The 24,040-nt window shown below is 58.4% G+C and overlaps 1 protein-coding gene across 1 annotated transcript in view; it reads right to left on the bottom strand.

Annotated features, from left to right (window-relative positions):
• The window catches only part of IQGAP3 (IQ motif containing GTPase activating protein 3), a 34,793-nt gene extending 13,985 nt beyond the window's left edge, over positions 1-20,808 (bottom strand). The window contains exons 1-19 of the mRNA XM_049634787.1: positions 20,721-20,808; positions 18,195-18,282; positions 13,627-13,783; positions 13,029-13,106; positions 11,665-11,741; positions 10,940-11,007; positions 10,738-10,851; positions 10,338-10,516; positions 9,631-9,709; positions 8,916-9,079; positions 8,408-8,495; positions 6,679-6,842; positions 5,122-5,279; positions 3,736-3,854; positions 3,494-3,657; positions 1,949-2,039; positions 992-1,159; positions 767-906; positions 498-668 (exon numbers count right to left, since the gene is read on the bottom strand). Coding sequence (XP_049490744.1) covers positions 498-668; positions 767-906; positions 992-1,159; positions 1,949-2,039; positions 3,494-3,657; positions 3,736-3,854; positions 5,122-5,279; positions 6,679-6,842; positions 8,408-8,495; positions 8,916-9,079; positions 9,631-9,709; positions 10,338-10,516; positions 10,738-10,851; positions 10,940-11,007; positions 11,665-11,741; positions 13,029-13,106; positions 13,627-13,783; positions 18,195-18,282; positions 20,721-20,757 — 2,304 coding nt within the window. The 5' untranslated portion in view covers positions 20,758-20,808. The remainder of the gene's footprint in view (positions 1-497; positions 669-766; positions 907-991; positions 1,160-1,948; positions 2,040-3,493; positions 3,658-3,735; positions 3,855-5,121; positions 5,280-6,678; positions 6,843-8,407; positions 8,496-8,915; positions 9,080-9,630; positions 9,710-10,337; positions 10,517-10,737; positions 10,852-10,939; positions 11,008-11,664; positions 11,742-13,028; positions 13,107-13,626; positions 13,784-18,194; positions 18,283-20,720) is intronic.
• Positions 20,809-24,040: the final 3,232 nt, after the last annotated feature.

The raw sequence follows: 24,040 nt of genomic DNA, 5'->3' as shown, positions 1-24,040 counted from the left end.
ATACAAGTAGAAAGGGCTGGCTGGAGACAAAAGTTCCCCTTGGGGCTGGTCCACCCTTTCCTGTTTACCCCCGACCCGGGACGCCCCCCTCACGTCCAAACCCCAATGGCTCACTAAACCTCACTCCCTCTTCCCCACGGGGAGGCAACGAAGCAGCTCATGCCCTGGGGACAGTGACGGTGATGACAGTGACTGGCACTGTTCAGATGCCCGTTGGATGTCACCTCGCTTAGCCCTCACGACAGCCCTGCTACGACATTCACGTTTCCATTCTGCAGACGGGGAAGCTGGTCCAGAGTACGTGCCTGGCGGGGTCACGTGGTGACTAAGTGGCGGAGACGGGACCCAAACCCAGGCTCTGGAACACATGTTCCTCTCAAACCCCACCACTCGGGGGCCGGAAGATCATCCCCCTCCCACTCAGCAGAGAGCAGGCAGGAAGGAAACCCCAAAGCCCAGACCCCAGGCCCTGGACTTCCAAGGCCAGTGCCCGCCACCTGGATCTTGATGACCGCCGGCAGCCAGGTCCTCAGAAAGCGGGAGCGCTCAGCGAACTTCTGCCGAACCAGGAAGCCGCGCATGCGGGCCTGGAGCTGGATGACTAAGCCGACGTTGGCCTTCCAGAGCTGTTGGCGGTCACGGGCAGCCGTGACCTTGGTGATGGCGGACTGTGGAGGCAGGAGAGAGCCTGTGGTACCCTGGCAGGCGGAGCCTCAGCTACAGGGAAGGCCCTCCCCGGCCCCTCCTGCACAGGGGCTCTGCCGACCTGGATCTCCTCCCGAGTCAGGTGGGACGTGTTCAGGCGGCAGCCGGTGGGCGGCTCCCAAGTTCCCCGGAAGGTCTGCAGGTGCAAGTAGTAGGCGGAGCCATCCTTCATGTCGTGTTGGACCCAGAGAGCCGCGTCCCCTGAGCAGAAGCCAGGTAAGGACGCGAGGCTCCGAGGAGGCGGCGGGCGGCTGGGACAGGCGGAGGGAGGGGCTGGGGCCATTACCTGGGCGCCGCTTCTTTGCCATGGCTCCTTCCAGGACTCGCTGGTAGCTGTCGGCGCAGTTGGGAACCACCCCTCGGAGGGCCACGGAGGGGTTCCTTAACACCCGCTCTGTCTGGGCCGCCTTGCCCTCCTTGATGGCCTGGTTGATGGCGGCCACACCAAGAGCCACTGACAGGGGCATCAGGAGGCAGGGGTTGGTCCTTAGCCCTCCCCCAAGTCCCTCCCAAGCGCCCTGTCCTGCCTACGGGGGTGGGATTCACAGGACACAAAAGGCCCATCTAAAGGAGGGGACAGGGAACCTCCCAGCATGGATGCAGACATAGATGAAAACAGAGCATGCAGCTGTGCCTGGAGGAAAAGGTAGCAGTCAAGGAAGGCTTCCTGGAGGGAGGCAGCATGGGGCTGGCTGGGGCGGGGTAAGAAGACAGCTCCAATCTCTCTCGTGCAGAAGCTCAAGGGCAGGATACGGGCAGAGAAGCTCAGGACAGTTTCTTAGGGAGAGAATAAAGCCCGAGAAGTGCAGCACCTGCCTTCCGTCACGCAGACAGACAGACAGACAGACAGAGGGACTCTAGACAGTACGGACCAACACCACCAGCACGCGCTCTGCAACACAAGTGTCTCTGTGTACTGACCCCCGCCGCCCACGCCTGAACACCCCCCAGCCAGAGCAGGCGGTATGGGACGGACCTTCGGCCACCATCCAATTTCACACGCTCAGGCTTCGGGGTCAAGTACCCACTGGAAGGCGTGGACGGAGGCACGGGTGGGCTGTGGGCTCTCAACCCTGAGACTTGCCAGCCCGGCTGCTGGAAGCCCACCCTCTAGTCCAAGCAGCAAGGCCCTGCTGTGATTCTGGCCCATCTCCCTGGGTGGGGAGCCCACACCTCTTTCCCTCCCCCAGCCCCCACCCCACCCCGGCCACCAGACTCCTGCAGGGCCCCCAGGCCCACGTACTCTGCTGTGCGGCGTTCGTGTCCTGGTTGGCTCGAACCACCTCCCGGCGGATCTCTTCCAGCCACAGCACCGCTCCAGGGTCCCCCGTTGCCTGGGATGTCAAGAGATGTGGGAGAGACGAGAGCTGGGCCAGGCAGGCCCCAAGCTCAGCTGTGCGAGGACCCGCGTGCAGGCATGGCCTTGTCACCTGCTCCGGTGGGCTGCTGCCAGGCTCAGAAGGCTCGGTCCGGGCCTGTTCTCAGCTTGGCCACAGCACCCCCAGAGCCTCCGCCCTCCGGGCAGCTCACCTCCCTGCCCTTGTGCCTCAGCCACGTCCCAGGAGAGCCCGGACCAAAGTCTCCCTGCACCTGCCCTGCTCCTGCGCCCCTGTGCCTCATCGCGCACCTTCTTGGGCCGATCCTGACCCTGGCCTCCCCTCTGTCCTTCCCATCCCTGCTCCGAACCTTCTACGCCACCAGGTGTGGCAGGCTACGTGTGACCACAGGCTGAGAGAGTCTGTGCAGGCCACAGGGTCAGGCTGGTTCCCCGCTGCCCCACCCCCCTTCACCCAGCCCCAACCCCAGACTCCGCTCCCTGCCAACCCTCCTCACAGACAGGAGGAACTTTCTTTCTTTTTTTTTTTTTAATTTTTTAATGTGTTTATTTTTGAGAGAGAGACGGAGTGTGAGCGGGGGAGGGGCGGGGGGGGGGGGTGGACACAGAATCCGAAGCAGGCTCCAGGTTCTGAGCTGTCAGCACAGAGCCCGATGCGGGGCTCGAACCCACGAACTGTGGGATCATGACCTGAGCCGAAGTCGGATGCTTAACCGACTGAGCCACCCAGACGCCCCACGGGAGAAACTTTCTAAACAAAACGTGACGGGCCGCTGTGCTCCAGGCAGCGCTCTAAAGCACTTTATTTGGAACCGGCTTTTGTAAAGCCCACAAACGATGCTCGGCCCAGGAAGAACCCAGGCAGCTTTACCAGCACGCCATGTCACCGAACCCCTGACCACGAGACACGTCGACTGTCATGTCGTGTGTGCAGGTGAGGAAACAGCAGGACGTGGGCAGGGTCAGCCCACCAGGATGCACACTGAGGCGTCTGGCCCAGCAGGTCTAGCTCTCAACCCCCCGCGCCACCGTAGGCTCAGGGCGCTACAGGCTTAGGACCCCACCACGCTCTCCGATCGTGTGATTTCCCCCATTCCAGAAGGCACGTAGAACCAGCGCGTGCAGTATGTTACGGACGCGTTGGCAGAGCTCAGAGACACGGGATTTGCTGGAGGTCACAACGTCGCCGAGTGTCAGAGCAGGAAGTGCGGCCCCGTTCTCTGGCCCCCAGGCCTGGGCTCTACCCACGCACAAGCCCCCACCACCCTCTGCATGCTGGCATCCGGAGCTCGGTCCAGCGCCCTGGCCGGGGGCCACCTCCCCCCACGGCCCCTCCTGCCCTCCACCCCCAGAGCGGACTCTCATCAGACTGGGCTGGCCCCAGGTGCATCCTGGGACAGCTCTGCCCACGGCGGACGCTCTTTCTGCTCCAGCGACCAACGCAGACCTCACCTGGGCCTTCTGCCTTTTGGCCGCCACAAGGAGGAAATGGTACCGAGGGGCCACAGGCAGGTGGACGTCGTCCAGGCCAGCCGAGGGGAGCAGGAGGGCCGACAGGGTCTTCTCGGGGCTGCCCTGGTCCAGAGCCTCGTTGATGAGGCTGACCGCCAGCACCTCTGGGCAAGACACACGTCGGTGGGCAGAGGGACCGGGTAAGGGATGGGCTGCCTCCGCCCGCCCTGGACTCCACTCACGATCGGTTTCTTCCTGCACCTGAGCGTTGACCTGGTTCACGGTGGCCTGCAGGTCATTCCAGCTCAAGACGCCGTCTGGCGCACGCCCCCGCCGCAGCGCCACCAGCGCATCAAAGTAACTGGCAGCAGAGGGAGAGAGGGCGGGCAGCGGGGGCCCCGCCAGCGGGAAGTCAGGGGGCTCGCCGCGCTCTCCTCCTTCTCTTCTCCCCTTGTCCACTGTTCTTCCGAGGCCCCTGTGCTGGCTCCCCGCCCGGCCCGAGCCCTGCGTGCCCCAGCCTCCCACCGCTCGGTCTCCGGACTCGTTCCCCGACCCCACGGCTCGGGACGCCGAAACCTTAAGGTCTCCCCAACCCGCCACCCGTGCGTGAACGCCAGCGGCCTCCTCGCTCCTTCCACGGATGCCGGATGTGATCCCACGCCTGCCGCTCACGCCTGAGCTCTGCACCTCCGTTTGGCCTGTGTGCCCCAGTCCTTCCCACTCCTGTCAACACACACTCCAATCTCTAAGGGAGGAAATCTTGGAGCCACAGGTGACCACGCTCTCCCCCTCACAGCCACATCCACACTCAACCAAGTCCTGTCAGGTCCACTTGGGGAACAGACCCAGGACCAGACTCCCCTCCGCCACCACCCACGCCCGCTGCCCTCGGCCATGACTTCCTCGCGCCTGGCCTGGAGGCTGCCTGCCCGTCCTGATCAACCCTGGAGCCATCCCCAGTGCAGCAGCCACCGAGAGCCTGGCAAAAGGTCACATCACCCCCTCCTCACCGAAACCCTCCTGTGGCTCCCTTCCCAAGCTATGGCGTGGCCCCCACTGCTTCACAGCCACCACTCTGCCCTCTCTGCCTGGCCACGCCGGCTTCCTGGCACTCCCTGCACACACCAAGCAATGTCCTGCTCTGGGCCTGTGCCCCACGCAGCTCCCCGCAACCACAGATGCCCCGAGGTCCTTCTCAACGCCCCCTTACGGACGGGGCCTTCCCTAACCCCCCGCCTGTCCCCAGCCTTTACCCCCTCGGCCCCTTCTGGTTCTGCCATGGCTCTTCCTCCCTGCCAGTCATCCGGCACGTTGGCTTTGCCTGTCCCCTCTACGAGCACGTGGGTTGGATGAGAGCCGGAACTTGGCTTTGTTCACTGCCATTTCCCACCACCCGGGATAGTATCTGGCACGGGGCGGGACTCAAACCTCTACGAAAGCACAAGGAATGGAGGAAGGGGGGGTGCTTGAGCCCCACTCCCAGGACGAGTCACGGGCCAGGGGCTGCGAACAGCCCCAGAGAGGGGCCTGGGCCCAGGAGCAGGGAACTGCGCAGAAGGCTGGGTCCCAAGCAGAGGGTGGAGTCCTGGCTCCGCCCCCTCCCGCTCACACCTGCTAAACCTTCTCACCGCTGAGCGTTCTCTCCTTGCACCTCGGCCAGGCCCGTGGCGGGGTTCACCAGACTGCTCCAGAAGCCGCCGACATCCCTGGCCTCCAGGGCCTGGTCAATCAGGACCACGGCTGACAGCATCTCCACGGCCACAAAGAGCTCCTCATGGCCGAGCTCCTACAACAGGGGAGCACCGATTCCGTGGGGCGGGTCAAGGGCTTGGGGCCACTGCTATCCTGCCCCCAAGGCCCTCCCACATCCCAGTCTCTATCCCAAGCCCCAACTCATTCGCTAATTCACTGTGCCCAACACTGAGTGTGCTCACCGTGTGCTCAGGGGGTAAATGCCCCCACACACTCTCTCTGTTCTCGTAACAAACCAGCGAGGGAGGTACCATTAATGTCCCCACTTTGCAGATGAGCACACAGCATAAGTTGAAGCTAGCCGCCTGGTTCCAGAGCCCACGCTCAACCAGAGAGCCGCACCGACTCCTTTCTGATTCCTGGCACACGCCAGGGAGGGCGCAAGGCCCCGGGAGACAGAGAGGGGGACACAGGGCCCCTCCACACGGCACCACACGGCACCACACGCCCCACTTCCCGGCCCAGCTTTCTCCTCCCTTCCAAACACCTGCGCGTACTGTTCCCTCCTTCTAGAGCACTTCCCTGTCCCGTACAGAAGGAGTACCGCAGATAAGGGTCACAGCAGCGGAGCTCACATACCGGGCCCACTTCTAAGCGCGCGCGGTGACGCGTGTAGCCCTCACAACAATCCTGTAGGGAATTATGTTCTTGTTCCCGTTTCACACATGAACTGAGGGGCAGACAAGGAACTAACGCCCAAGGTCGCACAGTGAGGACACAGCAGAGCCAGAAGCTGACTCCCGCTCTGCCGTCCGTGGCCCGGGTCACCGTGCGTCACCTCCTAGGGCTCGTCTTCTCTGCCTCGTACTGCAGTCACCGGTATGGAGACCGTGCCCTTCCTGAAGGCCATGACTGGGGTCATGCTCTAAACTTCCCTCTGTGGGTATGATTCTCCACGGGTCTCCTCTCTTCCAGGAAGCCTTCCCGGACTTACCCCTAGCTCTGCTCCCTCCATTTCCTCGTCTGAAGTCCTCTGCCACTGACACCATCCGTTTCTCCCTCCCTGTGACTATCTGGACCCTCAGGTGTGTTCCACCTCCTGCAGGGACTGGGACTTCCCTGCAGGGGGGCTCTGTCACCTCCATGTCTCGGGAGCCGTCTGGACAGGGGTGAGGGGGCACACAGAGAGGTGACGGGCACAGACTTCCACGCAGCCGGCTTAGCATGCCCTCTCAGCACTGCCGGCCACGGCCGTCAGGAACCGTATCCACCTCTGCGCCTCAGTTCCCTCCCCTCTACATGGAAATCTTCCTCACCCGCCAGGGTTCTAGCAAGGATCAATGACCGCGTAGAGCAGCGTCCGCTCAAGAGTGCTAGCTACTATGAGAGCTCAGGATCCCTCCGAGGGTGCTCTGCACGGACCACCCCGGCCCCCCCCCCCCCCCCCCCACCGCTTAGGACGCGGGGTCAGGACCCTCATTTCTGGGGCTCACCCCTCCCTGCTGCTGCTGGAGCACTGCCAGCTCCTGCTGGTACACAGCCGGGGCGCGGGGGCACACTGGAGGCAGCCGGGCTTCTGGGCACATCAGCTCCGCCACCGTGTCAGCCGCCACTCCCCTCCGGATGGCTCCGTTGATCCTGCACACGGCCTGGAGCACTGCAGGGGAGGAGGGAGAGGGCTGTACGGGCCGGGCGTCCAGGGCCCGTCCTAGTCTCCTGGCTAACTGGCTTCTGCTGGGGTATCCGAGGGGGAAACGCCTCTTCAAGACCGCTCCGCCTTCTGCTAGGTCCAGAATGAGCTTCTAAGTGTTTGTGAGGGAGGGGTGCTGAGTCACTTTGCGGGGCACTGAGAGAAGCAGTGCGTCAGGCCCAGAGATGGAGCAGCTTGGCCGGTGGCAGAGCGGCCGCCTTGGCGGGGGGAGGCGCAGGGGCGGTGGACCCAGGACTGGCAGGAGGCTACGGGGCACGGCTAAGAAGAGGTCAGTCAAGGGCTCTAGGGGCCACATCTCGCCGACAGCACAGAGGGGTAAGTGGAGCCGCCTGGGCCACAAGGGGCAGGAGCGAGCTCGGAGGGGCCACGGGGCACCAGGGGGGTTTCCGATTTCAAACCCCGGGGCTTGGGAAGTGCCGAGCAGATGCGGGCCCTGGTGTCAGGATGCATCCCCTGGGGAGAAGGAAGGGTCCAAAGACGCCGGCCACTCCATGCCAGCGCTGCCTCCCGCCCCCAGAGCTCTGGCAGCCGGGGAAGGAGGGGTCCTGGTGGGAGACGGGGGACGGAAGGGGCAGAGGCGGCGCTGACGGATGCCACCACCCGCTTTCCCCGGGTGAAAGTGCACAAGGAAAGCAGCCTGGGCGACCGAAGGGCTGGCAGCGGGAGAGCGAGGGAAGGACAGGCTGTCCGGCCGGGCGGAACGGGCGTGTGACAAGAGGAGGGGGCACCGGAGGCCTCATCTGCCTCACGGAGCATATGGGACCGAAGTCCAGGCCGAGTCAGGGAAGAGGCCAGGAAGCCCCGAAGACACGCGACACAGAGGTGAGCGTCTCACACCCGTACGCGACTTCTAACGGCAGGTCAGGACGGAGTTACACGGCTGAAACGGGGCTGGTGGCCACAGGCTGTGGCCCCCCCCCCCCCCCCAACTCTGCTTCACTTCACTCCTGCCACACGCTGACCTCCCGGGAGGGACACGATCACCAGGCCACACTCCTCTAATAAAAAATTGTGTTTGTATATGATGTTTTGTTTTTCAGTTGGCTTCACGCCCAGAGTGGGGCCCAGTGGGGGGCTTGAACTCACGACCCCAAGATCAAGACCTGAGCTGAGATCAGGAGCTGGACACTTAACCGACTGAGTCACCTAGGTGTCCCTGTAGATAATGTTTTTAAGGGAAAGTGAGCTGATCATGAGTTTCTCACTACAGTCGAGAGGCAAGGACTCAAGCAGGTTGAAACCGTCCAGATACAGGGCAAGTGCCCTGAAGAAAACTGTCTGCCCCAGGAGCCGGCCTGATGTGACTGTCGTTACCCCTAAGGCCTTAAGGAACTCGTCTGTAGTGTGCACGCAGGCAGCCTGGGCCCGGGCACATCAGGGAGGGGAGAGGTCCCGCTGGAAACGTGGGCAGCAGTTTGCATCGCCCTACACACCCCTACACAGAAGCCAGCCGAGGGTTAGATGCCGCAGTGATGGGCCCGGGGCCAGGCCTCGGCCTGGAAGTGACTTACTGGCTTGCTCCTGATAACCCTTCACGTTGGCTGCAGCCACACCAGCTTGGACCTCCTCCTTTTCCAGAAGATCCACTAGGCCCAACTCCTGGGGAGGGGAAGAGGTGACGTAGGAGAGAGCTCTCACGGGAGCTGCCCTCACGGGCTCCCAGGCCCACCCACCCCCACCTCCCTGCCTCTAAGTCTGGCTCTTTCTTACGCAGCAGGCACTGAACTAACAACACAGGCAGCACGAAGAGAGTGTCATGGAGAAAGCCAATGGCAACGAAGACGAGATCTCTTGTCGCTGAGGTCCCCATTCAGCCATGGGGGAGCACGTCACTGCTCGCCGGCTGCCCCCGGGGACCCCTTGGTCAGTCTGGGCCATTAGGCTTTGGGGTGATGTAACCATTTACACACATAGTCAGCACTTACTGAATACAAGGAGGGGACGGAGGGGATGCCTAAGGAAGAGGCGGTCCCCATCCCGCAGCAGACAGACAGAGCAGGGAGCAGGTAATCAGCTGACCTGTGCCTTCTGTTCTCTGTCTGAGCTCAGCTGTTCCAGGTACCAGTCAGCAAAGTCTCTCCTCACTCCGCGCAGGGCCAGGGCAGGGTCATGAAGGGCCTCGAGCAAGGCCCCAGGGCTCTGTCTCTCCAGGGCATCATCAACAACTTCTAGAGCCCCATGGACTGCAAAGACCAAGACCCCCCAATGAACGATGTGCAGAAGCCCAGCCGGTACCACCCCAGACCTGCCCTGTTCTTCCTGCCCAGCATGACCCCCCGCCCTAAACCTTGATCTTGGCAGCCTCCCCTCCTCCCCACCCCAGACCGGGAGGACATCCTGACCCCAACAGGCAGCTGCCCACTCCATCCTGGGCTTCCAAACAGCCCCTCCTGCCCTCGTGTCCGCCCCACCCCGTCCATTCCTCGCAGCTCCTTCTCCCAGGACCCCGGGCCAGCTGCCCTTCTAGCAGCAAGAGCTGCAAGGCCTGTCCTTTGCCTCTGCCCTGTCCATGGATCTCCATTCAAACAGAAACCCCCCGGACAGGGTCACTTCTCTGGACAGCGAGAGCCGAAAAGCAGCACACACCCTGCTGTTTGACTTTGGTCTTTCCCTGAGACCAGGGTTGGCCCAAGTGAGGCTACAGGGCCTCTGGCCTGAGAGCTATCCCTGAACCTCCCGATGCGGGGGCTTGCCCTGGGAGCACCCCGAAGCCCTCCTGGCCCAGGTCTCTTACCGTTGACGTGGTTGATGTGCCCCTGGATTTCAGCCTGAGTCAGGTAGCAGTCATATATGTCCCAGCTTTCTCCACCATCCTGCAAAGACCATGCCGAAAGGGAGACCCAGGAAACAAGCTCAGTCCTCTCCTGCTCCCCCCTCCCTGTCTCTAATTCTTCCCTCCCCTGGGCGCCTTCCCAGGCCAAAGGTCAGTCTGGTCAGGAGGAATCTGGGGCTGCCTGGAGGGCTCAGGTCATGATCTCACAGTTCATGAGTTCGAGCCCCATGTCAGGCTCTGTGCTGACAGCTCAGAGCCTGGAGCCTGCTTCGGATTCGGTGTCTCCCTCTCTCTCTGTCCCTCCCCTGCTTGCACTCTGTCTCTCAAAAATATATAAACATTAAAAAAAAAAAGAAGAAGGAATCTGGAGAACCCCTGGGTTCACGCCCTTGGCATGGACACGGTTAAGTCAAATCTCCTGTCCAGTCTCGGCCAGTTCTACGTCCCCACCTCAGCCCGGCCAGAAGATCGAGTCCCCAGAACCCGTCTCCCGCCTTCTCTCCTGAATCCTCATCCCTGGCTGCCTCCTCTGCTTCTCTACAACAACCAACAAGCGTTTCTCTCAGCAACTCTGGGCCGTGGAGACAGGATGTGCCGGAGTCCTGTCCGCCAGAGGCCTTCTGGGCCACCCCACTCTCCACGCCTGCACAGCAAAGGCTCCTCCTTACTCGGGTCTGGGCGCTGGCAGTCTTCTCTGCCTTGGCCTGGGCCAGCAGCTCCTGGTAGATGGCTGCCAGAGGCTCTCGAAGATTCTCCAGCAGAGCGCTGGGATTCCGCAAGGCAGCCAGGGTGTCCTCGACCACCCCTCGCTCCACCGCCTCATTGATGGCGAGGACCGCCGCGTGGACTGGGAGGGGCGTGGAGACAAGGTCAGGGGCCAGAACAAACCCCAGACCGCCGCAGCGCGACCAGCCACAGGCCACCCTGACACCATTCCCTTTTTCCATCCAGAGGGCCAGGCAAACCAGGTCACCTCACAGATGACAGGTCACCAGAATGCATTGGAGGCTTGGAGTCTGCCCTTTCACACGGAGCCCACCCCCCAGCAGGGCAGAGCCACACCCCTACCTGAGGCTTCATCCACCGACAGCTCATTGGCCAGAATGCCCCCGATCTTGCTGAAGGCCGGCAGCTGGAGGCCGTATTTGGCCAGTTCAGAGGCCATGTTGCTAAGTTCCTCGGCTGCAATGACACCACAGGTGCCTTTCCTCAGGGCCAGAGCCCCCAAGACCCTGCCCGCACGAGCGGCTGGGGAAGGAGCTGGGCTCACCTGAGAATTTCACTTTCCCATAGAGATCATGTATCTGAGGGGCCAGTCCCAGCCGGAAGAGGAAGAGACTGGAAAAGAATGGAAGGCGTTGGGGCCTATTTATTTTGACACGGTCTGCAGGAGATGCCACAGGGACCTGGACAGGGAGCCCACCACACCTGCTCCCAAGTCCCCCCAGTCCACGGGGAGCGATGTTACTGGAAGTCAGGCCGAGGCAAGCGCTACAGAAGATAAGTACGATGCTCGAGAGGCCAGGGGGCATCGGGACTTCACAGAGAAGGGCACGCTGCGGTTACCAGGTGGACACAGAGGGTAAGGCAAGCAGAGACCCGCAGAGCCGGGCGGGCTTGAAAGGACGTGGGAAATGAAGTCCGGACGAGACGACGCGGCAGACGCGGGAACTGGTCGGCCACTTTAAGCTCTAGCCAGCTGGATGCTGATGGCCGGTTCTGAGAAGAACCAAACGGCCTGAACGTTCCCGCTAGGTGAGCCGCATGGGACGCTCTTGAGGGCTCGTTTTGGTTGCTTTGGGCCCCAAGCACAAACGGAAGACCCTTCCCTCCTGCCCTTTTCCTTCACCCCTGCAGGTCACACACAAACGTGCGCATAAATCTACGCACAACGGCAAAACTCTGAAGTCTCACGCTCCTGAGAAGTGCCTGCCTTCCTTCCTGCTGCCATGTTTCCTGTATCCACCCGGAGGACGGAAGTCTGGGGCCTCTCACCTGAGGGCATGGATGCAGTAGACCACCCGGGGCATGTTCTTCTTGTCGTAGATGTCTGTGGTCTCCGGGAAGAAGGTCTGGAGGGGAAAGCAGCTGGTTACTGCCGCTGGAAACGTGAAGCAGCACCAGCTATGGAGAGAGGGGCTGAGGAATGGGTCTTCCTCTCTGACCCGGGGAGATACTCCTTTGTTGCCTGGGGCTTCGAAGTCAGCCTCCCTAACCTCTGACAGCCAGCACTGTGGCCACACACACCAAGTGTTAAAGAAAGTGAGCCGAGGCCCAGGCGCAGACGCACATCGCCAGATTCACGGGACACAGGCAAGACTGTTGCGGTTAGAGGATGCAGGCCGTGTCCTCCAGGAGAGAGAGGCCCCCTATGCATCCCGTAGACACAGCGAGCCTGTGCCCCTGTGGACTCTCGCCAGGCAGGCGGCATGCTGGGGGGCCGGCCGTGCTCCTTCGGAAGGCCCAAAGAGGCACACGCTGTCCAGGACCACCGAGGGCACAGGGCGTTCATCCCTGTCTCTGGGCCACAGGCCTCTGATCAGTGGGGTCCCCTCGAAGAACTGAGTCCTCCCTCCAAGACACGGCGTCCCATTCCGCCTGGCGACTCCCATGAGGTCGAAGCTCAAAACCTCTTGGTTACTTCAGATTCACAGGAAGGACCCAATCTAGAGACTTAACAGCGTTTCAGCCTCACTGAGGACAGCTGGCCCCTATTACTCCTGCCTCCCACCAAAGTCCCCTTACTGCTGCTTCCTTGTTGCACAGTTGCCTGTAGGAAGAACCCTGCAGAGTCCTATCATGCCTTAATTGGTACAGTTCCTTAGGATTCATAAAGGGAACTCACGCACATCATCCGGTCCTCCTGACAGCCTCACGGGGTACACAGGGCAGGGATCACCATCCCCATTTTACAGTCGAGTAACACGCTGAGATCCAAAGGGCAAGGGGACGTGCCATGTATGGCCAACAGGGGACCCGGGCCCGGGCCTCCAAGTCCACCACCAAGGGATATGGCCCGTAGCAAGCCCACATCACGCCACAAAATTCTGGTGGAAGGCTGGCTAAATATGCATCCACTGCGTTGCACGGGGGCCTCGCTCACTAATGGGGACAGTGCAGCTTAGGTCAGGGGGCCTTCACCTCCCATCGCTTCCCTCACCCACAGGAAGTAGAGGCAGAGACCAAGTAACGTGGTTCAAAGACAGACACCTGCAGGCAATTTAAACCCTCAGGTTACGTTAGCTAAGGAGACACATTTTGACGAGGGCTGAAGGATCCGGGGAGACAAAGCGTGCGTGGTGGGGGTGGGGGGCCGGTGGAGAGTAAAGATGCTCCCCAGTCTCGAGGCCCAGCGTTACCGAAGGCAGGCCGATGTGGGCTATGGCCGACAGCCAGAAGTTGATGTTGTCTGTGTGGCGGAAATGCAAGCCAGTTGCCTGAAAGGGAAGGAAAGAGAAGAGAATCTATTTCTACAGTTCTCAGAGCTCCCCATGGGCACAGCCCAGACCGCGGCTTGGAGATCTGAAGGGCGGGGTGGGGGGTGGGGAGCCGGCGGACCCTGCCCTGCAGATTTCCCATACTCCGTCCCCCGACCCTCCAGGAGAGAGTCACAGACGGAAGCCACCAGGAATGGATGACCCAGCAGGACTTTTGGGAAGGACGGCAGACAGGGGATCAACAACCTAGTAAGGCTTCCTAGTAAAGGGGAGTCCAGAGGTGAGGCGGGAAGGAGACAGGGCTGTGCCGGCCAGAGCGTGGCGAAGGGGCAGCGCGTCCAGGAAGTAGCTTCACGGCGGCAAAGCCCCCAGGCCTCTGAGCGTAGACTTGGGTAGACCCGTTTGCTCAGAAGCCTCATAGCAGGGGCAGCCCAGGGCCCACCTAGCAAGAGTCCCTTGTTGCCAAGGAGAAGGGCAAGCTAAGAGGAAGCAGGTAGAAGGGAGAGGCCCCCCGCCCCACCTGGTACCACAGCTGCTCCGCATCATAGATCTTCTTCAAGGGGACCACGGCGGGTGCAAAACAGTGGCCCAGCTTGGCCAGCAGCACCCCGTTCCGGAGGCTCTCCTCCAGCTCCACGGGGGGAGGAAGCTCCTCCTTCAGGCAGGCCTCCATCCAGCTGAAAGCACCAGAGCCGGACTGTGCCTGCCACCCACCCTGGCCCAGCTCCCGCCCCTCCCCCAGCTCCCCTCTCTGCCCACTGTCTGGGTGCTCCCACCTCACCCCAAGCCGCCCCGGACACTGGGATGGCCAGCCCTCAGCCCCCTCCACCCCTGAAACTCCTCCCGGTCAGATCCTGAACCCGCGCATCCCCGGTGTGGTTCAAACGGGCCAGAACCTCCCACTCGGTCCGGTCACGCAGGCCTGCTGACCACACCGAACCTGCTCGCATCTGTCATTCTGCATGTTTTCTGGGAACCCAGGTACTGAAGGGTTCTGTCCGCCCCAGTGACCTACACAGCTCATAGCCCAGCTTGGAGGACGATGAGGGTAGTGGGGAACCCCCAGGCTTGGTGGGAGGGGAGCAGCACACAGGGCCAGGAAGGCCACAGCCCTCCGAGTCAGAAGTCCTGCTTTCCACACCATCCCCCACTTCGCCTTCGGAGCCTCACTCGTACAACTTGCAAAATGAAGAGAACGCGACCTGTACTGTCTCTGCCTCGGCAGCAAGTGAGCTAACGAGAGCGAACGTGCTGGGGACAGAAACGTAAAGCATCATTATCACTGATGGTCGTGCGACGGGCACAAGGGAGAGCGTAAGCGTTCTTCAGATGGGCTTTCCAGGCTTCTCCCTGTACGACATCTACAGGAAAGTGTCTGTTTCCAGAGCGAGCCAGTCACACTGCGCTGCACTCCGTGCCTTCCCTGCCACAGACGCCCGCTTTCCTGTCCACTCATGCTATCTGTTTTCCTGGAGAAGATTAAAAACACGCTATTGATCAAAAGGACAGAATGAAGCATTTTCTGCTGCCTTAGAGCCCACATCCATTTACAGGAAACACGGGTACAGAGGAACAAGCTGGCTGAAGCAAGGAAGAAAACAGACAAATCCAGGAGGGGAGATGAGCTACGGGGCACATGAGCCGGTTTCTTCACCAAGTCCGTGACGTAAAGAACTGAAGAGGGGAGGTGGGTCATCCTGGATTAAAGAAGATGTAAGAGACACCAACGTCGGATACAATATGTGAGCGTTTTCAGATCCTTATTTGAATAAGCCAGCTGAAAAATAGGCTATTTTTTTCAGACCATCAGGAAAATTTGAAAATGGCCTGGGTATGGACCTTCCCAGGATCGATGGATGACTTCTTTGGCTATTATAATGGCATCGTGGTTAGTATGTAAGCAGATGTCCACACACTTTAGAGATAGGCAAGGACGTGTGTAGGGGGATAAGAGGACGGGGTGTTGTCTTTGTCCGCAGTGTGACCGTCTCCGTGGAAAATCGGAAAGAAGGCGACACAAAGCCTCCGGGACCCAGTAAGGAGCGCAGCAAAGCTGCGGGACGCGGGCTTAATACGCTGAAGTCAACCACTGTCCCATATACCACAGCGAACAGTGGGATTTGAAAAACACACACGGTTCCCACTCGCACCCCCAAAATGAAATACTTAGGTCTAAGTCTAACAAAATACGTACAAGATCTCTGAGGAAAACTACGAAACCCTGATGAACAAAATCAACGGAAAACCAAACTACGTGGGAGACGCCCCACGCCCTGCACTGTAAGGACGCCAGCTCTTCCCAGCTGGATCCACACGCTCGGAGCCATCCCGAACGAACTGCCAGCAAGTTGCGCTGCGGATAGCAAGACCCTGACCCTAAAGCCTGTATGCGGAGCCTGAAGGACCAGGAGAGCCAACACGACATTGCAGGAGAAGAACAGAGTTGGAAGACTGACGAGACCCAACTTAGCCACAGGAATCAAGGCAGTGTGAAAGAACAGACAGACCAACGGGACAGGATGCAGAGCCCAGAAACAGACCCACGTAAACACAGCCAGCCGATCTCTGACACAGGAGCAAAGGCGATCCGATGGAGCAGAGATCATCTCCTCAACAAATGGCACTGGAACAGCGGGGCGTCCACACGCAAAAGAAATCCATCCAGAGGCTGACTTCACACCCTTCACAAAAGTCAGCTCAAAAGGGATCATCAGCTTAAATGTAAAATGCAGAACTATAAAACCCCTCGAAGATAACACGGGGGAAACCTAGGCGACCTTGGGTGTGGCGATAACTTTTTTTTTTCTTTAAGTGATCTTCGTACCCGACGTGGGGCTCAAACTCACGACCCCGAGATCAAAGGTCGCATGCTCCACCGACTGAGCCAGCCAGGCACCCCTGGCAATGACTTTTTAAATATAATGCCAAAGGCACAGTCGTCGGAAAAAAAAAATTGGCCAGCTGGACTTAATTAAAATGAAAAACTTCTGCTCCAGAAAAGACAATGTCAAGAGAATAAGACGAGACACACTCTGGGAGAAAATATTTGCAAAACACACATCTGATAAAAGACCAGTATCCGAAATACACAAAGAACGGGACGCCTGGCTGGCTCAGTCGGTAGAACATGGGGCTCTTGATCTCAGGGTTGTGAGTTTGAGCCCTGTGTTGGATGTGGAGCTTATTAAGAATGAATGAATGAATGAATGAATGAATGAAAGGAAGGAAGGAAGGAAGGAAGGAAGGAAGGAAGGAAGGAAGGACTCTTAAAACTCAACAATAAAAGAACAGCTGATTAAAATATGGGCCACAGATACCCATTAACGAACACCTCACCAAAGACACACAGATGGGAAAAAAGCACAGGAGAGTTGCCCCACACCGTATGTCATCCGGGAAAAAATGAAATAGAAGCAGTGAGACACCACTGCACCTGTTGGAATGACCACAGTCTGCACACCGTCTACACCCGGTGCCGCAAGGAGGTGCCGCACCAGGAGCCCTCGCTCACTGCTGCTGGGAAAGCAAAATGGTGCAGCCGCCTTGGAACACGGCTTGGTGCTTTCTTACAAACCCAGAATTTTCCTACCATACAACCCAGCTCCCTCACCCTGGGTAATTGCCCACAGGAGTTGAAACATGTGACCACAGAACAACCTGCATGCAGGGGTGCCTAGGTGGCTCAGCTGGTTGAGCATCCAAGTCTCAATTTTGGCTCAGGTCATGATCCCAGGGGTCCTGGGATCAAACCCTGCATTGGGCTCCGTGCTGAGCATGGAGCCTGCTTAAGATTCTCTATCTTCCTCTGCCCCTCCCCTGCTTGTGCTCTCTATAGAGGGATGGATGGATGGATGGATGGATAGATAGATAAAAACCCTGCAGGCAGATGTTTATAGCAGCTTTGATGGTAAATGGCATAGCTTGGAAGCAACCAAGAAGTCCTTCAGTAGGTGATCCCTCTCTGCCTTTCCCCTGATCACGCTTTCTCTGTGTCTCTCTTGCTCTCAAAAATAAACTTAAAGGGGCGCCTGGGTGGCTCAGTCGGTTAAGCGTCTGACTTCAGCTCAGGTCATGATCTCATGGTCCGTGAGTTCAAGCCCCACGTCGGGCTCTGTGCTGACAGCTCAGAGCCTGGAGCCTGCTTCGGATTCTGTGTCTCCCTCTTTCTCTGCCCCTCCCCTGCTCGTGCTCTGTCTCTCTCTGTGTCAAAAATAAATAAAAACATTTAAAAAAAAAAAAAAAGGAATGAGCAGTCAAGCCCTGAAAAGACACGGAGGAATCTCAAACGCACATCACTAAGTGAAAGAAGCTAGTCTGCAAAGGCCATGTACCTTATGGTTCCAACTATGGAGAAACGATGGAGACCGTAAAAAAGATAAGTGGTTGCCAGGGGGCGGGATGCGGGGACACAGAGGCAAAGCACAGAGGCTGTTTAGGGCAGTGAACTTACTCCAACACACCACACTGACGGATAACGTCATTCTACGTTTGTGACGCATTTCACAGGGTGTGCGATACCAAGAGTGAACTCCAAGGTAAGCTGCGGGCTTTGGGGGATCATGTGTCAAGGTGAGTTCATCACGTGCAACAAACGTACCACTCTTGGAGATGCCGATAGTGGAGGAGGCTGTGTATGTGTGGGAGCAGGGGGCATATGGGAAATCTCTATCCTCCTCTTAACTTTGAGCCTGAAACTGCTCTAGCAAGATAAAGTCTTAAAACAAGAAGAAAAAAAAAAAAAAAAAGATGGGGTGCCTGGGGGGCTCGTCCATGAAGCATCTGACTCTTGATCTTTGCTCAGGTCGTGATCTCACGGGTTCGTGAATTCAATCCCTGTGTCGGGCTGCGAACTGTCAGTGAGTAGCCTGCTTGAGATCCTCTCTCTCTGTTCCTCCCCCGCTAACCTGCTCTCTCTCTAAATAAAAAAATAAACTTAAAAAAGAGAGAGAGAGAGAGAGAGAGAGAGAGGTGCTATTTCAACTCTCCCTCTCCCACAGAATGGACTCCTTTTGCATTGGCTAGGGGGCAGGTGCCTGGGGCGGGCAGGGAGGGGATGGGGCTCCGGAAGGAGGCAGCCCCTCCGCTTACCGCTTGGCTTCCTCCAGCCGGCACAGGTACTGATAGGCCACGTTCTGCCGCCTCTGCTCGTCCATTTCCTCGGCTGTGAGGCGTTCATCTGAGGAGTCAGGGGGATAAGGTCAAGGCGGGGAGTATAGGACAAAGGGCCATAGCACTGAAGCTGCTTCTTAACAGATTTTCTTAGGCAACTCTGCCCAGTGACCTGGAGCACCTCACGTGTCGGTGCCCCTCTTCCCAACAGCCCTGGCTCCCATCTCCAGCCCCCACCCCGTAAAGCCGCTCTGGTCAGCACCTGCAACAGGGGGCTCCCCTGTGTCAGAGGTGTTCCCTCCTGTTCCTCTCCAGCCGGCTCCTGACCCCTCCTTCCCCTCCATTTCAAGCCCTTCCCTCGAGGTCTCCCCACACGGATGTCCAGACCCCTCCGTGGCTGGGAACTTAGCTCCTTATTCTATCCCTAATAGCCTCTGAGTTCTCTAAGACCTGGGCCCGTGTCATCCTCCCCAAGGACCCTCCCAGAGACTTAGGCTAACAGGACCAACGGGACTCACCATCCCACAGCCACTCATTCACGCCCTACCTTCTGCATGTCAGGCCCTGGGCTAGCAGACCCTTACTCTAAAGAAACAGATTCTCAGGGTGCCTGGGTGGCTCAGTAGGTTAAGAGTCCCACTCTTGATTTCGGCTCAGGTCATGATCTCACTGTTTGTGAGATCGAGGCCCTCCAGGCTGATAGTGAGGAGCCTGCTTGGGATTCTCTCTCTTCCTCTCTCCTACCCCTCCCCTGCTCATATACATGCATGCTCACATGCTCTCTCTCTCTCTCTCTTTCTCTCAAAATAAATAAATAAACTGAAAAAAAAAAAACACAAAGAAACAGGGGCACCTGGATGGCTCAGTTGGTTAAGTGTCCAACTTCGACTCAGCTCATGATCTCATGCTTCATGAGTTCAAGCCCCACATCAGGCTCTGTGCTGAGAGCTGGGAGCCTGGAGCCTGCTTCGGATTCTGTGTCTCCCTCTCTCTCTGCCCCTCCCCTGCTCTCTCTCTCTCTCTCTCTCTCTCAAAAAATAAACATTAAAAAAAATTTTTAAGAACAAACAGGCAGAAAGGGGCAGAGGGGGGAGGTAGTTCAACAAAGGGAATCATGTGGAAAAGGGCAATCACTTAGGATTAAGTGGAAAGAGAGAGAGTCTTAAAAGATCACAAAGCTATCTCTACTCTCCTTTTTGCTTTAAGTCACTTGAGGAGGAGAATAATCTCCAAGCTCAATAAAATGTAGACAATACTCTGACCCCAAACTTGAGAACTGGGGTCCCTTAAGTGAGAGAGCACACGTATTGTGCCCTCCCACAGCCCCCCTCCTCCTGTCCCCCACCTCTGGAGTCTCCTTAGGGAAGAAAATACAAAACCAGACGCGGTGAGACAAAGTTGCACGCACACACACACAAGAAATAAACACAGAGGGCCTGAAAAGAGACAGAGCTGGATCAGTCTGTCTTTGACTCAACACTTCATGCCAATCCTACTCTTTACCTCATTTCCTTATCGTGCATATCCTGAAACATGATTTGGAGGAGGGACAGGGCTTATTGGAATCGACAGTTGAGCAAGTTAAAACACACACACGCACGCACGCACAAAACCTCCACGTTCAGATCCGAAAGGCCCAGCCAATCATAGGAAATCCATCGGTTCCCTCCAGGGAGTGTACAAGGAACAAGTGTTGGCTGCTAAGCACGGAAAATCAACCAGTAAGCGAATGACATCACCTCAGAGCCCCGAGCTGAGGGCTGTGTGAGATGGGCGGGGTTTTGTACACTCATGGGTCTTAAAAACAGTCTTCCTGCCCTTCCAAGGTCTGAAACTAGCTTCCCTTCAACAGAACGGAGAACGGGGACTTTGTTTTTTAAACGCTAACGGCAAGGAAGGGGAAGAGGCGGAAGAAGGAGATTTCGCCTTTCATTCGGAAGGTCAAACAGAAACCTTTCTGCCACCAAACCTCCTGACCCCGGTCTCTTTCTCAAGCAGTGTATTTGCAAGCGCGGCCCACGGACTACCTGCCTGATTACGTGGGGTGCGGGAAACAGCGCAGCGGGCTTGCTACAAACGCAGGGAAGGGCCCCAGTCCAGACCTGCTGGAGCTGAAGCTCTGGGAGAGGGCTGCGGAATGCGGATTCGAAACAAGCCTCCTGGGTAATTCTGACCCTAACCTTTGAGAGGCCTGATCTCAAAGCGGCATCAAAAGCCGAGGTCTCTGGGCGTCCCGCCCCCCCTTCCCCGCGTAGCGCTGGGCGTGCAAGCCTGCCAGCCGTAACTGCTGCCTTTCTACGCGGCCACCCAGGCCACCTACACCCGCTCAGCCCCAGGGCCCCGGAACGTGGGGATGCGGCAGAAAGGTCGGTAAGCTTGGAAGCGCGGCGGGGTCCGGCGTTTCGCCGCTCCCGGTGCCACTGCGGCCCGCCGGAGACGCGACTGGGGGCTCCCTCCCCGCGCAGCGCAGGCCCGCCGCCCTCCTCGGTCCCCCTCCGCACTCACACGGCGCCGGGCCCGCGCCCGCTCTCCGCCGCTCCATGTTCCTCCTCTTTCCAGGTTTGAATCTCCCGCCGCCCGGCCACCGCCCTCACCGACGCCGCGGCCGGAGCGCACTTCCGGCCAGGCCGCGGGGGGCGCTGGGATATGTAGTTCCAGGCCGCGCGCGCGCAGGCGCAGGAGCGCCGCCAGGTGCGGAGGCGGAGGCCGCCGCGGGTGGGGGAAGGGCGGGGGGAGCTGCCCTCCCTTCTCCGCCCGGCCGTGGGCGCCTTGTTCCTCTAGGGCTCCTCCGCTGCTAAAGTAGCCTCTGCCCTTGCCGCCGTCATTTCTCCCCGGTGTCCCCACGGACCCCGCTCCGCTTCCTGTAGCATTCTTGGTTCCCGCAACTTGTGGGCCAGCTTGTACTGAACTGGATGGTGCGGATGCAGAGGTAAATCAACATGATTAATGCCTTAAAAGCCGCTGTTCTGGAATCGGTGACAGACCTAAAGTCAAATAAATTAGAGGTCAGTGATACGCAGAGGGACGAGGTCACTGCTGCCGCGAAGCTAAGGGCAGGGAAGGTCAGGAAGACTTCCTAGTGGAGGCGGCAGCTGATCTGGGTTGGAAAGGGAACAAGAATTCATCAGGCTGAAAGAGGAATTTCAGTCCGTGGAAACAGCATGTGCAAGAGCCCGGAGGTGAGTTCAGGAAATAAGAAGCGGTTCGGTTTTATCGGAGAACGACGCTCGGTCGGGGAGACGCGGGAAGAGAGCCTGGAGGGGCACGGCGGGCGCTGCGGTACCTCGCGCGGCGCTGACGTGCCTGGAGGTGCTCTGGGGGGGCGGTCACGAGCCGAGGAACACCTCGGACCCAGGGCAGCGCCAGATTCCGAGTTTATAAAGACTCCTTCTGCAGCAGGGCGTGGAGCGGGGGAGGCTCGGGGCAGAGGCCAGTGGAGACTGCAAGGCAGTAGCACAGGTGGGAGATAGTCAAGTCTGAACTCATAAAAATAATTCTGACACCTGTCCTGAATTTTGTTTTATTTTTTTACTATATTAACTAGCAGGCTTCCCCATCTGGTGTTTCTCCTTTTGCCCTCCCCCCCCCCCCACTCCCCTGCCTCATTCAAGCAAGGAGGCAGCCTAGGTTCGTAGCCTCAGGGGAGGGATTTGAAGGGGTACGAAACAGGAAACATCCAAACCTTCAGAGGGACAGAAGAGACTCAGGGCGGAGACAAAACTGGGAGATGTGGGGTTTGAAGACAGGGGGTGCTCCCTGAGATCAGAAGGGATCCCCTTTGCTCTCCACCAGCAGGAAAGCACAGAGAATCTAGGCTCCTGGGGATGGAGGTCGCACTCCCTGCTTTCCGGGCAGCACAGGACCCTGACAAGGAGCAGTTGCATAATGAGGTTGTGCAGAAACTCCCCAGCTGAGCCAGAAAGGAAGTACCCGGGTGGGTTACCCTCACTTCTGCTTTGGGACGAGGGCCCCTGGCCCCGTCAGGGCCAGGTCCGTGAGATGAAAGGAGGTGTCGGTGGATAGCAAGTAAATGGCTGAGGACCCAACGGGCCTTCCCTCTCGAGTCTTAGCGTCCCCTACTCCCTGCATCCTGGGAGAAAGGAGGGGACAGAGATCCCGACTCATATTGTCTCCACCATCCCAGTGCAACAGGGGCTTGAAACAGGGGCTGAGCAGAGAGGTATTTCTCGCATACCAGGGTTAGGGACCAACACACAAGAATGACACGCATCCGGTGTTCTTGCCTACTGGTACTGTATTTAGCATTATCTTGTTTAATATTCAAAAGAGGGATGAGGGAACTGAGGCTTAGAAATGTCACACAGCTAAAAACTGGTGGCACCAAGACACGAGTGCAGCCCCAAGCTTGACTTCTCCACCGCTGTGCGCTAAGCCGCCTCCACGGCCGTGGCTATGAAACAGCGGAGGAGGGCGCGCTGGGGAGAGGTTTCAGAGGTAGAACCGTATGACCCAGAGCGGAGGAGAGGGGTCACGGATGCCCCCCGCGTTTCCAGCTCACGGACTGGGTTGGTGGTGGAACATGGGGTCAGTAGATGGGAGGAAACAGGAATTTTGCTTGGACGAAGTAAGTCTGGAGATGTGCATGTAGAAATTATTGGCCGGGAGGGGGGGGGCGGGGGCACGCCTGGGTGGCTCAGTCGGTTAAGCTTAAGCATCTGAGTCTTGATTTCCCCTCAGGTCATGATCTCATAGTGATGAGATCAAGCCCTGCATGGGGCTTTGCGCTGACATTGCAAAGTCTGCCTGGGATTCTCTCTCTCCTCTCTCTCTGCCCCTCCCCAGCTGATGCTCACTCACTCTCTCTCTCTCTCTCTCTCTCTCTCGCTCTCAAAATAAATAAATAAACAATAAAAGAAATTATTGGCTTATCAGTGGTGTGAAAATCAGAGGCGTGGATGCAGTGTTCGTGGAAGTGTGCGTAAGGTAAGAAAAGGGCAGAGGGCAGAGCACTGGGGACCGTTAGCATTTAAGGGGTGGACAGAGGGCCCAGCAAAGGAGACAGAGAAGGAACTGTCCGAAGAAGAGAAAGAGCCAGGACACGCGTCCTGGAAGCCCTAGTGAGGAGACGGAGTTGCAAGGGGATGTCGGATAAAGTGGGGGATCAAACAAGAAAATGATTCAGAAATGATCGCTGGGTCATTGAGAGGTCGTTGGAACCTCGGTGAGAGTAGTTTGAGTCCCCGTACCTCCCTAAAACCTCTCCCCTTAAGGGAAGGCTGCTGACTGGGCAAAGAGGAGCTGCCTGGCAGGCCCTGGCCGGGCTGTGGGAGCGTCCTGGAGGCCGGCCCACGGGTGGGAGCTGCAGGCAGCTGGGAAAGCCTGCGGGCACGGGCCCCGTCTGTGGCACGAGGCGCTGTGTCTGCACACCGCAGGCGTTCAGCAAACACTGTCCAGCCGTTTCGGAGGAGCCCGACTACTTCCTGGTAACTTGGTTTCTGGCGAAGGCCTCTCTACTTTAAAAGAGGCTTCTGGGGGCGCCTGGGTGGCTCAGTCGGTTAAGCGTCCGACTTCGGCTCAGGTCACGATCTCACGGTCCGTGAGTTCGAGCCCCGCGTCGGGCTCTGTGCTGACGGCTCAGAGCCTGAAGCCTGCTTCGGATTCTGTGTCTCCCTCCCTCTGCCCCTTCCCTGCTCATGCTCTTTCTCTCTCAAAAATAAATAAGCATTAAAAATTAAAAAAAATATATAAAATACAAATAAAAAGTCTTCTGCCCCAGGTAAATGAGGACACTTGCCTTCTTTTTTTTTTTTTTTAATTTTTTTTTTCAACATTTTTTATTTATTTTTGGGACAGAGAGAGACAGA

This window comes from Panthera uncia, chromosome F1 (genome assembly GCF_023721935.1).
Source record: "Panthera uncia isolate 11264 chromosome F1, Puncia_PCG_1.0, whole genome shotgun sequence".
NCBI lineage: Eukaryota > Metazoa > Chordata > Mammalia > Carnivora > Felidae > Panthera > Panthera uncia.
The sequence above is the reverse complement of the archived record's forward strand: the minus strand, read 5'-3'. Positions and strand labels throughout refer to the sequence as shown.